The sequence below is a fragment of the Microplitis demolitor genome, chromosome 10, assembly GCF_026212275.2.
Source record: "Microplitis demolitor isolate Queensland-Clemson2020A chromosome 10, iyMicDemo2.1a, whole genome shotgun sequence".
NCBI classification, from domain to species: domain Eukaryota; kingdom Metazoa; phylum Arthropoda; class Insecta; order Hymenoptera; family Braconidae; genus Microplitis; species Microplitis demolitor.
Genome location: NC_068554.1, coordinates 2,150,118 through 2,163,447, shown reverse-complemented (window position 1 = coordinate 2,163,447; position 13,330 = coordinate 2,150,118). Strand labels below are relative to the sequence as shown.

Genomic DNA, 13,330 nt, shown 5'->3' with positions numbered 1-13,330 from the left:
ATTATTAATATTTTTTTTGTTGTTTTGTAATTTATTTATTTTTTTGTTATTTTTTATTATTTTTTTTTTTTTATTTATTAGATATTTAAAATTTTTATTTATTTTTTATTTACCTCTTTTATTTATTTATTTTCTTTCTTTTAAATATTATTGTTGTAATTCAAACATCAAGGCAAATAAGGGGTGAATTTCAACAGTGGCCTAAATTAGCCAAGTAGTCTTCCACAGATAAAAATATGTAAATAGAGTAAATCTATACTAAAATATTCAAGTATATATAAGGTGAGCGTAATATAATAATAATAATTTTGTGAGGTAAAAGACCCTCTCGATTTAATTTATAACTTTTTTTTTTAATGGTCATTTCTCATTAGTTTATAAAATGAGTAACTCTCTTTACTTGTTTTTTTAAATCTTATCTCTTATCTTCTCTTTACCCATAATTACTGTCTCAAGTAATATATTATCATACTGAAATAAAATAATTATTTTATCCATTTAAATCATCATATTTAGCGTACCGTTGGAGGCTGATGGGCTGCGTGTGCCTGTCGTTGTGCAAATCGGACATTAACACACCTTACTTTTTTTTCACTTATTAAATTTGTCTTTATTTAGTTTTATTAATGACTATTAATGTTACTTAGTAAATGTTTATTTTTTTTACGATCTCTTATAGCGAGATAACATCAGCATTAACTTAGATTTTAACTTTTTTTTTCATCAAAATTCTAATTAATATTTACCTAGCAACAACATCAGAGACTTTTTAAGGACACAACTTATCCTGACGATACTATTATCACAGGCATTATTCTTTTATAACTTCGCTAACCACGACTACTTAAACATTTTCAGAAGTTTATATTTAAATATTACTTATTAATTACTTTTTTTTTTTATTTATTTTTTAAATATTCGCATTCGTAGTGTATATAAAAAATTATAATTTCTACAAATCGGATTAATATTGACGGCGTTTAGACCTGGGGTACTGTGACGACTAAATACCCGGGAAAATTTAAATTTTAAATAAATTTTTTATAAAAAAAGTTAATGACCAACGGTTATCAACTTTTGTTCTACTAACTTAATTATGAATTCAAATTTCCCGGGTATGTGGCAGTCGCTCCAGTGACCCGGGGAATCCGAACACACCATAAATGAGATTTAATAGGCTTTATTAGTACGCATTATAAATACTTTTAAATTTATAATAATAATAAATTTTATTTATATTTTTTAAGCCCGAATTTAAAAAATTCCTAACGTGAAAACTATTGCTGTGGACAATATCATTAGTTAAAATAAAAGTCTAAAATAATTACACTTTAATAATAATAATTTAAAATATATGTATACCGATTTGAATATTAATTTAAAAATTGAATGTCGTTGATATTTAACTTGTATTCCCATTTAATAACTGATTTGCCTATATTTAAAATTGTAAATATGTTAATATTAAATATATAGAAATTTAATCTTCAAGCTTAAATACACACATACACACGAATGCAGCTACTTAACATTTGGTATGGCAAGAAATTTTAATTAGTACTTACTATGAAATATCAAGTTTTTTTTGTTATTTTTCATTTTTATTTTTGTTTTTGTTTTTTTTTTTTATTGTTTTATTTTTTTCGATAAATATATAAGACAACTACACAACAAACTGGCAAATATAAGATGCCTGACTATTTCCTTAACTGCCTTTTTGTAGATTTTTCAAATTATTATTATTATTTTTAATATTTTTATATCTCAAACCAATTGGTAAGGCTGATTATGTAAACAACCCCAAAAAATATGTATATTTCTATATGTATGCGTTATCATTTTCTCGTGTTTAATCAAAGTACGCTTAACTATAGCTCTGTCTCTCCCTCTCTTATTTTTTTTCCACTTACATTCTCATAAATTATTATTCATTTTATATGTACATAAATAGAAGTTGTTTAGCAAACTGTATATTTTATTACGATAAAGTATCGTCTCCTATATTTTAAATGATATACACATATATAATAATAATAATTATTATTGATTTAAGAATCTCTTTTACGATAAATCAATTCGACTATGGTCCTTGTAAAAAATACGAAGAACACTTATATATATTATTATATAGTGATTTTTTTTCTCCTTATTAATAAATCCCATTGACATGAAACTCGGTTTTTTTTTTTTTTTTTTTTTTTTTTTTTTTTTAAATCATTTAATTTTACACGAAATATTTAAATATTACCGCTAGCACCACAACCCGATAAATTTACACACGTGAACTCATGAAAATTATATAAATATATAATTTTCATATTGTAAATCATATTAAATCCTGAGTAAATATTTTAATAATAAACATATGTCATTTAATCTGACAGCAATCACTCAAAAAGTTTAATTTATTTTAAAATTATTTCAAAAGCTAAATTTAAATATTTTTAAAATTTATCATAAAACTTTCATACTAAAAAAAATCAATCACTCTTATATACTTTTATTGTAATACATTATATTTCTCTATGATTATTAATTGACGTCGGGACACCGTACAAATAAAGAGCGCGAAACTTTTTTTTTTCAACAAGTAAATAATAATTTTACTATCATCATAAATATTAACTATTACAACGATTTTCCCAACGTTAACCACAGAAAAAAAAAAAAAAACAATAAATGGAAGTCCTTATAATAAAAAAAAAAAATTTAGTGATAAATAATAATCATTGAGAAATAAATGGGTAAATATTTTAAATCTTAAACATTAACTCTCCTTATCGGTTCATATACACGAGGAAAAAGGGTAAATTTCGAGCATTTTGTTTAAAATTTGAGCACAACTGATAAGACAGTATATATTATTATTTTGTTTAAAATATATATAATATATATATGGGCCACTGGAAGGTAAAATGAGCTAGGATATAAGGAAATTTAAATAGCTGTTAGTTGACTTTACTTTCCAGCGGTCAATATTAAAAGTAAACGATAGTGCTCGAAAGTAGGACTAGATTACTTTGATTTGTGATTTAATAATTCTTAAAATACTGACATGTCAAAAAATGATGTTCAACGACCAATTTTTTGACAAAAAGGCCATTGTTAAATTGCTTTCTCAGCTAATAGAAGCAAACCGCGTAATAATAATACGACTAGTACGCTAAATAATGCACACAGGCATAACTTATTCGCGATTTGCCTACAGCCAGATGCTCCTACGGTACACTTTTTATTTTTTTTAAATTATTTGGCAGTTTACCAAATGCAATTCTATAAATAAAACTATTTATACTGTGTTTGGTCGAAAATTTATATCTATTTAAAACCTCGCACCTCCACTCCTTATCTCTCGTTACTTAAACTTTTTTTAATAAATATTTTTTTTGCCATAACGATTAAAATCATCGTGATTGAAATCTCATTACTGTTGTTTACTTTCATAAAAATAGGGACGCATATTTTTAAAAACTATTAAAGCCGCATTATTGAATTTCTCATGATATTTAACACAGATTTAATTTTTTAAAATTAACTATTGCTTGGATAGGCCAGACAAATATCAACTGGCAATAAGCCCAGGTCATGACTGTTGTTTACCTTTCGTTGAGAGTACCGCAGTCCCAATAGGAGTACTGCTAATTGGAGGAAGTTGCGATGTTATTATTGTTGCTGTTACTGATGTTATTGTTGGTTTTTTGTATTTTATTGTTGCTACTGGTCTTGTTCCACCTCATAATATGTAGAGTGTGTTTAACACGAGGACGTGATGATTATTTTTGGCCAACGTTACTATGTAACCTTCGGAAGTTATTTTAAGGCCGCAACATCTTGATACCTGTAGTTATTTAGTACCATTAAAAAACTATTAAAATTAGCATTTAGCTAACTTAAATATACACTTTAATTATTTTATATATACAGATATTAAATTATTTTCTTGTTGTTCAAAGCCAAGTTATTTTAATTATGATTCATAAATTATTATACAGACGACATAAAATATATATATATTAGACTACGCCGATATGAGAAAGAAAAAAAATAAATTTTATTTGGCAGTCTAATATATATGTATAATTAATGAAAAAAAAAAAAATTAATTACCTTTACATAAGGGCATTCAAACTCAGAAATTAAAGATCCATCTCGAGAAAATACGGCAACATGAAAACGATTGCCATGTGAATCACCAATAAGAACATCTCCAGCGTCGCTTATGTCAATCCCATTTGGGAAATTTGTTATATTCTCACAGCCAATGCGACGCAGGAAATGACCGTCCTCATTAAATACCACCACGCAGTGTCCTTTGAAATCGCAGACGAAAAATTCTTTGCCTAAAAAAAATAAATATTTATTTAAAGTAAAACCATAAACTAAATATACCTGAAGACCGGATCGTACATAAATTTTTTTCATTTTTGTTCCGATCTTCAGGGACATTAATTTAGTAACTTATCATAACATAAATATATAATTACCACTAATAGCGATATCGCTAGGTTCTCTCATGTAATCACTGCAGTCAAACCAGCTTAAAAGATTCCCCGTATCGCTTATAACGAACACAGTAGGTGACACACTGTCGACAGCAACAATGTGCCCTTGACTCGTGACAGCAAGACCCGCCACAATATCGATGTAACGAATAGCTATTTTTTTAATAAAATGTCCATTTTTAGTGAATATCTGCATCCTGGATCGTTCATTCCCGCGATCGCAGACGACGAATTTACCGCAATTACGCATCACCGCAACTTTTCTTGGGTACCACAGCTGGCCTTCCTCCTTACCAGGGATACCAAACTGTGACTTGAACTCACCTGTTTTATCGAATATCTATAAATAAATAAAAATGTCCATTAATTCCGTCAAATAAATATTTTATTGTCGGCTTATATTTAGATGAACCCTCACTTGAATTCGGTGGTTATTGGTGTCCGCGACAATAATATCTTCATCAGTGCCAAGACAAAAACCATGCGGTGAATTGAATTGTCCTTTGCTTGGGCCCAACTGACCGAATTTAGATCGAATTTGCATTGGGGTTTGCTTTGAGTTTGTTGCTCGTGGATGAGTATTGTAATTCCCGGCACCCGTACCGGGGGCACTGTTACCCACCCCTGGCATATTGTGCATCGATTCACTTTTAAGGTCATCTGAAATTTAATCGTTCACATAATATTGAATTATGCCTGTACTATAGCATAAATGCTGCTGCTGTCAAAGCGAACACAGCAATTACTCTTTAATTTTATTCACCAGTATTCAAATTTATGTAATAAATTAATAAAGTCACTGGGATATTTACCTGGTCCTTGGGATAAAATAGGAGAAGTTGAATTTGATAGAGATTGATAACCACTATTGAGAAGAGTATTCGCACTTAATGATCCAAGGCTCTGAGATTCATTCATCACTGGCGATTGAACGCGACCTAAAACAAGACCTCCTCCGCCATTGAGCGTCGGATTTCCTAGATCTGAAGTAAAAGTCAAAAAAAAAATTAATCATATGAAAGTCTTTAATTAGTAAAAACAAAGTTTTAAATTAATTAGGACAGTCACCTTGATTGGCCATTGAATTACTTCTGAGAGCTTCGAGCTTAGCCAAGGCCTGCAAGTTATTGATTGCATGACTGGTGGAATTAACTGGAAATTCACCGGCAAGTAAATCGGCCAGTGTAAAGGACGGAGTTGGACTTGGGTTTGCGCTTGGCGCAACCACGCTCGTGTCATTGAGATCGACTTTTTCAGCTAGGCTTGCTAGCTGCTGTAAATTATACTCTTGGATGCTTGTGAACCCGTGCATGGAAGGACCTGGAGGAAGAGAAACGGGCGGTGGAGGTGCTGGTACATTTTGTGGGCTCGATGTGGGTGGAGGAATGATGAAAGTATCACCTTCGAAGGAAGATTGCATTGATGTTGGTAAGGACATGGATGAGTTGGTGCTTATTGAATTGGGACATGGAATAGAGACCATTTGTTGCTGCTGCTGCTGCTGTTGGGGTTGTGGCTGCTGTTGAGATGCGCAAGTTGCCATTGTTGTTATTATTTCTGGTGATGGTTTGACAGCAGGTGTACTCTCTGTTTTAAATTTACCAAAGGATTCTTTAGCAAATTTTTCAAAGTTATCAAAGTCTGTTTGGAACTCAATTGAATATTTTATGTTTGACTTAGGTGTGTTGTTTATTAAGTTCATCAGTTGAGTCGCGACTGTTCGTTTGAGAGCCAAAATTTCTGTTGAGTCTCCGTGCTCGAGTAGTCTTGATGTAAAACGACACGCATCTTCTATTTTCTCTGCGCTCTTCTCGACACTGAAATTCAAAAAATTATTTATTATTTAAAATTTCAAACTATCGCGCGTAATGAAAAAAAATTTTACTTGTGAAAAGTATCCATGACTTCAAGTTCGCGTTCGGAATGTAATTTCTCTAGATCATTCAAAGCATTATCACGACATTTTTCTAAAATAGCTTTATAACTTTGAAATGTCTCAATAATAAGATCTTTAGCTTGATCATGCTGAGCTTGTAATTCACTAAGAGCATTTTCAAGATGTGATGAAGTTTTGTCGCATTCTGTTATTTTATTTTTACTCTCAGACATTAAATTGACTAGTTCTTCAATCTGGCTGCTTTCAGCATCACTGAGTCTCTCGTACTGATGTTCGGGTGTTTTGTGCTCAACCATCAGACACTCGTTGCAAATAGGCTCCTGTAAAACAAAAAAAATCAATTAGTAAATTAATCAAATCATTAATTATTTTTTTTTTTTTTCAAACTTACTTGACATGTGTAGCAATAAAATTTGATATTTTCAGCAGGATGACAATCACAAAAAATAGGTTTATGAATTGGTACAGTCTTATTTGATCTTTTGAGATCCTCAAAGGCGATGACTTTGTGGCTCTCGAAACATCTCATAAATTGATGAGCAGTATTACAGTTGGGACACAAGAAATTGGCACAATCAGAGCAACGCGCCACAGCACTTTCTTTGGCCTTACAAGAAGTGCAGAGTACTGTCATATTTTCAATAGCCGACATATCCAGAATATTTGTCAGTACATAATCGCATGGTAGTGAAGCAGCACCGCGAGCTCCAACAGACGTCCGCTGTCCACAAATGGGACAACTCAGTGCTGATCCTTTGATTGTTTCGTCCGTCTCATCGATCAGTAGCTTGTCCAGACAAGCCTCGCAGAAGACATGAAGACACGAGAGCAACCTGGGCGATGACAACTTGCCCTCACAAAGGGCACACTCTTCGCCGCCGCTGCTGCTTCCATTGATTCCATTCGACCGCGGAGTTTCTTCCAACGCTTCCCCGTCTCCAGGATTCCCAGCTGTTCCATCGCTGCCTGCAGTGTCGCTGACGTTCCACTCCGCCAGCGGATCTCCGCCGTCTTCTTCTTTATGGATCGTCGTCACGACAACCGGGGCGCTTGCAGTTGGCACGGCTATCGTCGTCGATGCCATTCTGCTTATTTTTTTAAAAATTCAAATCTTTATTCAATACTAATTATTTAAATCTAGCTCTAGTATCTAAATCAGCTTGTCCTTGAACGACTAACACTGTGAACTTCACCAGGAAAGCTCGATCCAATCGTCTTTTATTTTAATTTCTTATCCTCTCTTACTTTCTGTCTTCCTTTATTTTTTTTTTTATCACTAATTTAACACGAGACCCAAAGTACGATCGTTACAATTCCTGGATAGGATGCAATTCCAACAAATACGCCATGATCGATATATATACGTACATGTATATGTATATGTATATATATATATATATATATATATATATATATATACACGGAAAAGACAAAACACTTCTCGTACGATCGTATTAATATAAGGAAGATATGATTGACGTGAACGAGGCCGCGATTTTTTTATCGATCGCGCCGCGTATGATGCCCAAAATTTTCAAACTTTTTTTTAATAAAATAAACTTGGACTTTTTAAATTTATCACTATTAATGGCTACTTTAAAGTTTTAAACACAGGTATACATACATACAAATTATATTTTTATATATATGTATATATATATATATTTTTTTTTTAAATATTAATAATAATAATAATCACACAAATTTCGACTCGATGGTACTGAGTCTAGTGTACGAGTTTGCTGCTCGTTACGTCGATTGTATTCATCCCCTCGTCTTGTGCTTCTATTACTTTTACCGTCCTGACTACGACTTGTCGTTCGTAGATCCACCACCAATCGCGTCTACGATCAACATTTGTTTTTTTTTTCCCCTGCTTTTATCAATACACGGATACAATTATTTATTATATAGATCATTATCGACAATCGTCAATCGTTTTTTTTATTTTTAAATATTCATTTTTCAAATATAATTATAATAAATAAATATAAATAATTACCTATATAAATATCAATTTGTTTTTTTTTTTTTTTTATTTAAAAAACTTTAACAAACCAGCTGTGTACTAAATTTACTCGCGCATACACGTACACATAACCCACATAACGATGATGCGCAAAATGATAGCGAGTTTACGATTACATTTAATTTTAAAATATATTTTTTTATAAAATATATTATTAACACACCATACATCAATCAGCTAGCGAGCTAAAGCTGCTGCTGAAGACTGCGCAGAATTAGCACGTAGTCATTAGAATTAGTTGCTGATAAAATTATTGAAAAAGTGAGAGTATTTTGAACTCGGCAGTTACCCGCCAATTTGAAAGTTCGATTTTTAAAACTGCCGCCAGGTGGCTGCGACTTAACCTCTTTTTTTTAAATAAATAATTATTACTTTTAATTAATTATTTAAAATAATAAACTTTACTTAAATTATTTAAATTTTAAATTTAAAACGCGGAAATTTTAAATTTTAAATAAAAAATATTTTTTAATGCACAAATAATAATATTTTTAAAAATACTCACGTCGCATGCGCGATTTTTATCAAAATGGCGGCAGTTTTGCGCAATTGCCACAACTGCAATTGTCGCTGTAATCGAAATAAAAATAAATACCGCAATTGTCATTTTTTACTTTTATCTTTTTTTTTTTTTATTTATACATATATTATCTATATGTATATGTATATATATATGTATGTACGACAGCCCCTTCTATTGGACAAATAATATATTTACTTTATTTTTTTTTTGTATTAATTTATATGAATTTTATCAGTAATATTTATAAAAATAAATAATATAATTTATTAATCGATTATTATCATGAAGTGACTTGAGTTAATGCCAATATTATTGGCCAAATATATAATATTGTTATTATAGATTAATACCTGTCTAATTTTGACAGATATCGTGTTTAAGTATTCAATAACTTATGTCAATATTTAACTTACAAATAATAAGCAACCATGAATCCTATGGAATTAATTAAAATTGGAAAGGTAAAAAATTTTTTAATCAAACCATTTTTTTATTTAAATGATAATTAATTGTAATAATTTTTAATTACAGGTTGAGAATGTCCGAATGTTGGACAGATACAGCAACAAACATTCGGTAGGAACTTTGTATTTGACAGCAACGCATTTAATATTCACTTACCCGAATGAAAAAAAACAAATTTGGGTTCTGAATACACATATTGCTAGTATTGAAAAACAACCGCTGACAACTGCTGGATCTCCATTGCACATTAAATGCAAACATTTTTTGACGATGACATTCATTATCACTAAAGAGCGGGACTGCCATGATATTTATTTAACATTAATGAGATTATCATCTCCAGGTATTCATTAAATTAAAAAAAAAAATTATTATTATTTATGGCGCGAGTTGTGATGCTGAAGTAGCAAACATTAAAAAATTTTATGATGACAACTTGGTGTTAAAAAATAAAATTTTGAGTTGGCGGCTACTGTCAGCATCATCGCGAGTTCATTACTTTTGTACTGAAAATTTTTCAAATGTAATTTTAGCTCGCATAGATGACGTTTATTGTTTTCACTCGCGAATAAGTAAAAACTTTACCCCGAAATTTGATGGATGGAGTTTATTTGACATACAGAATGAATTCCAACGTCAAGGAGTTCCTAATTCTGAATGGACACTAACTTATTTAAATACAAGCTATGAACTTTGTGATACTTATCCTAGATACCTTTATGTTCCCTCCACTTGTACGAATAGTATTCTTGTTGGAAGCGCTAAGTTTAGAAGCAAAGGACGGCTGCCTGTACTCACTTATCTTCATTCAAATAAGGTCTAATTATTTAATTTAATCACAGTAATTATTTATTTATTTAATTTGATAATTATACTGGATATTTACAGGCTGCTATTTGTCGCTGTAGTCAACCATTGTCGGGATTTAACGCACGTTGTCTTGAAGATGAACAAATGCTGTATCATATTCTTTGTACGAATCCTAATGCTAAATTTATGTATGTCGTTGATACACGACCCAGGGTAAGTAATTAATATCTGTAGTATTGATTGGAATGATAAATATTTAATACTTATGTTAAGATCAATGCAATGGCAAATAGAGCAGCAGGAAAAGGATATGAAAATGAAAACTTTTATGACAACATTAAATTTAGATTTTTTGGGATTGAAAATATTCATGTTATGAGAGCGAGTTTAAACAAACTTATTGATCGTAAGTTAAATTTAAAGAAAATTAAATAAGTTGGAAAATTTAAAGGTGCACAACTCACTTGCTCATTCAAAAGTAAGTAATAGATGACGTCTACATGCAAAACAGTATTTTAAAAAATACCAGGTGTGGGTTCGAATCCCAGTGGAGCCGAAAAAATTTTTCGCGTACAGAAGAGAATTAATTGGGACCGATTAATCATCAGCAGAACCCATTTAATTGCTTCGCAATTGAGTTGTGCAGTTTAATATTTTTAATTTAAATAATAACACTTCTGTATGATTAAAAATTAGTGCAGAAAACGACATCGATGAGTGCGTTTTTAAATGGATTAGAAAGTAGCGGTTGGCTCAAACACATAAGATCAATTTTGGAGACCGGATGGTTTATAGCCAAAGCGATAATAAATGGCACGAATGTCGTAGTACATTGTAGCGATGGTTGGGATCGTACTGCTCAAGTTTGTTCAGTAGCTGCATTGCTTTTAGATCCATTTTACAGAACAATACAAGGCTTCCAAGTAATAAAATTTAGATAATTTATAAAATAATTGTTAATTTAATGAAATCATTTACTAGGCTTTAATTGAAAAAGACTGGCTTGCATTCGGACATAAATTCAGTGATCGATGTGGCCACATCACAAGCGATCCCAAAGAATTAGCTCCGATATTTACGCAATTTATTGACGTGACATACCAATTACTCCGACAATATCCTTATATGTTTCAATTTAATCAACACTTTCTACTTATTCTTCATGATCATGTACACAGCTGTCAACATGGGACATTTATTGGAAATAATGAAAAAGAGAGACAGTTATTGCGGTATTTACTTTAGATAAATAATTGCGTATATTTAAATATTTATTTAATAAATAAATTATTATTTATTTTTTGTAGATTATCAGAAAGAACAAAATCATTATGGGAAGATATAGCGGCTGAAATAAACGAGTACAGAAATCCACTGTATGCGTGCAATAATTATAAAGATGAATGCAATAAAGTATTAGAACCAAAGTTATCACCTCAAAATATTGAGTAAGTTTATTAAGTCTTAAATAAAATTAATAGTATCAATATTCATGAGTGATTTATTAAATCTGTGTAATAGATTATGGAAAGGTCTTTATTTTCGTTTTGAAAATGGGATCCATCCGAGAGAAACCGGAGAAGATTATGTACTTGCTCTCCATAATCACACGACGTCGTTGGAGGATCATATTAAACTACTTATCAAACGAGTCAATAATTTAAGTCAATTGCCCAAGAGTAATACACAAAATAATAGCAATCAACCGGATTACAATTACGACAATGAATTCAGCAAAGACGTCGATTCTGAAAAAATAATTGACAAGTCGGAAGACAATGAAGACGATACAAATACCGAAGCTTTGATAAATCAGATAGAAGATGAACTTAAAAGTGTTGCTTTGGATTGGAAAACTAGCAGCAAAGTTGAAGAGTGTTCTTGCTGTTCAACCTTCGATGCTTTTAATAAAAAGGTATAAAAGATTCTATTATTTTCTAGACTTGGTTTAGCAAATGTTGGTAAATTAATTTTTTGATTTTTTTTTAAAAAGATAAATTAAAAAAAAAGTATTTAAAAAAATTGCACTTATAGTTTTTTAAATTTCCTACGTGTCAGCTTCAGGATTATAAAATTTATTAATTTTTTTAGAACCACTGCTGGTCTTGTGGAAATGTTTTCTGTATACGATGTATAGAAGAGGAACCTAGATCATTGTCTGGACATTTATCTCAACGTGTAGTACCCAGATGTAAATCTTGCTCACGGAAATCTCCAACAACACCATCCTGAAAGCTAACAGCAGCCATCTCCATAAAATGTTAGCAAACTTTACGGTCATACATATTTTTTGTTAAGTACTGTGTACTATATTTAATATACAGGTACAATGTTTTTTATAAATTTAAACGAAATCATGTCAAAACGATAGAATAGTATTTAAAAAAAAATAATTAAGTTATCCGAAGATCGAGTAAAGTATTTTAACAAAAAAGAGAATGTTTTAAAATAATATGCACAGTTGAATAAAATTTTATTTCACACATTCAAATCTATTTAAATTCATACCTATCATTGAAATTTTTATAATAATCTTTACTTATTTAAATTTAAATTTAATTAGTAATTTTAACAATATGCTATTGCATTATTTTGATCCCAGCTTGTGTAAAAATGAATATAAAAAATAATTACAACACAAGTTAATTAAAATTTAATAATAAAACTGGCAAATTACATGAAAAAAGAGTTGCAATATTAATATTTATCATAATCAATTATAAATTATAACAATTAAATAAAATAATATATAATATTGTAATTGATATACAAACTATGAGTGAACAAATAAATGAAAACATATTTTATTATTATATTTAAATATTATCGCATGTATAAGGCAAACATTAGCTTCTTCATTGGACGTGAAAACGATGAGTGAAAAAAAAATAATAAATTGTAATTGGATTAAATTAAATGAGATGAAGACCGTCGGCCATTGATTATCATGCATATAACAAAATACTTTGGATTGAGGCATGATGTAATTTTTTTACAGATATTGCAATCAAATCTTGCATAATAAATTAATAATAACACGTTAATACCCATTATGTTCTCAAAAATAAGAGAAAAAAAATCAAAATTAAAAACAAATCGTGAAT

The 13,330-nt window shown here is 30.2% G+C and overlaps 2 protein-coding genes across 3 annotated transcripts; one reads left to right on the top strand and one right to left on the bottom strand.

Moving 5' to 3' along the window:
• Window positions 1-2,198: 2,198 nt before the first annotated feature.
• LOC103571833 (B-box type zinc finger protein ncl-1) lies at window positions 2,199-8,625 on the bottom strand. Of its 2 annotated transcripts, XM_053742269.1 has the most exons (9): window positions 8,402-8,625; window positions 6,791-8,275; window positions 6,388-6,719; window positions 5,571-6,319; window positions 5,315-5,485; window positions 4,921-5,162; window positions 4,485-4,842; window positions 4,108-4,340; window positions 2,199-3,838 (listed from the first exon to the last, which is right to left on the bottom strand). In XM_053742269.1, exons 2-9 carry the CDS (start codon window positions 7,481-7,483, stop codon window positions 3,734-3,736), a joined length of 2,883 nt encoding a protein of 960 aa, XP_053598244.1. In that variant the 5' UTR covers window positions 7,484-8,275; window positions 8,402-8,625; the 3' UTR covers window positions 2,199-3,733. The 2 variants fall into 2 exon arrangements, with proteins under 2 accessions (XP_053598244.1, XP_008548372.1); XM_008550150.3 differs by lacking the exon at window positions 8,402-8,625 and having other exon boundaries at window positions 6,791-8,391.
• Window positions 8,626-9,116: 491 nt separating this feature from the next.
• LOC103571832 (myotubularin-related protein 6) lies at window positions 9,117-13,254 on the top strand. Its single transcript, XM_008550149.2, has 10 exons — window positions 9,117-9,412; window positions 9,483-9,759; window positions 9,950-10,233; window positions 10,305-10,439; window positions 10,500-10,632; window positions 10,923-11,149; window positions 11,208-11,458; window positions 11,534-11,674; window positions 11,748-12,141; window positions 12,318-13,254. The coding sequence occupies exons 1-10, from the start codon at window positions 9,380-9,382 to the stop codon at window positions 12,456-12,458; spliced, it is 2,016 nt and encodes a 671-aa protein (XP_008548371.1). The 5' UTR covers window positions 9,117-9,379; the 3' UTR covers window positions 12,459-13,254.
• The last annotated feature ends 76 nt before the right edge of the window (window positions 13,255-13,330 follow it).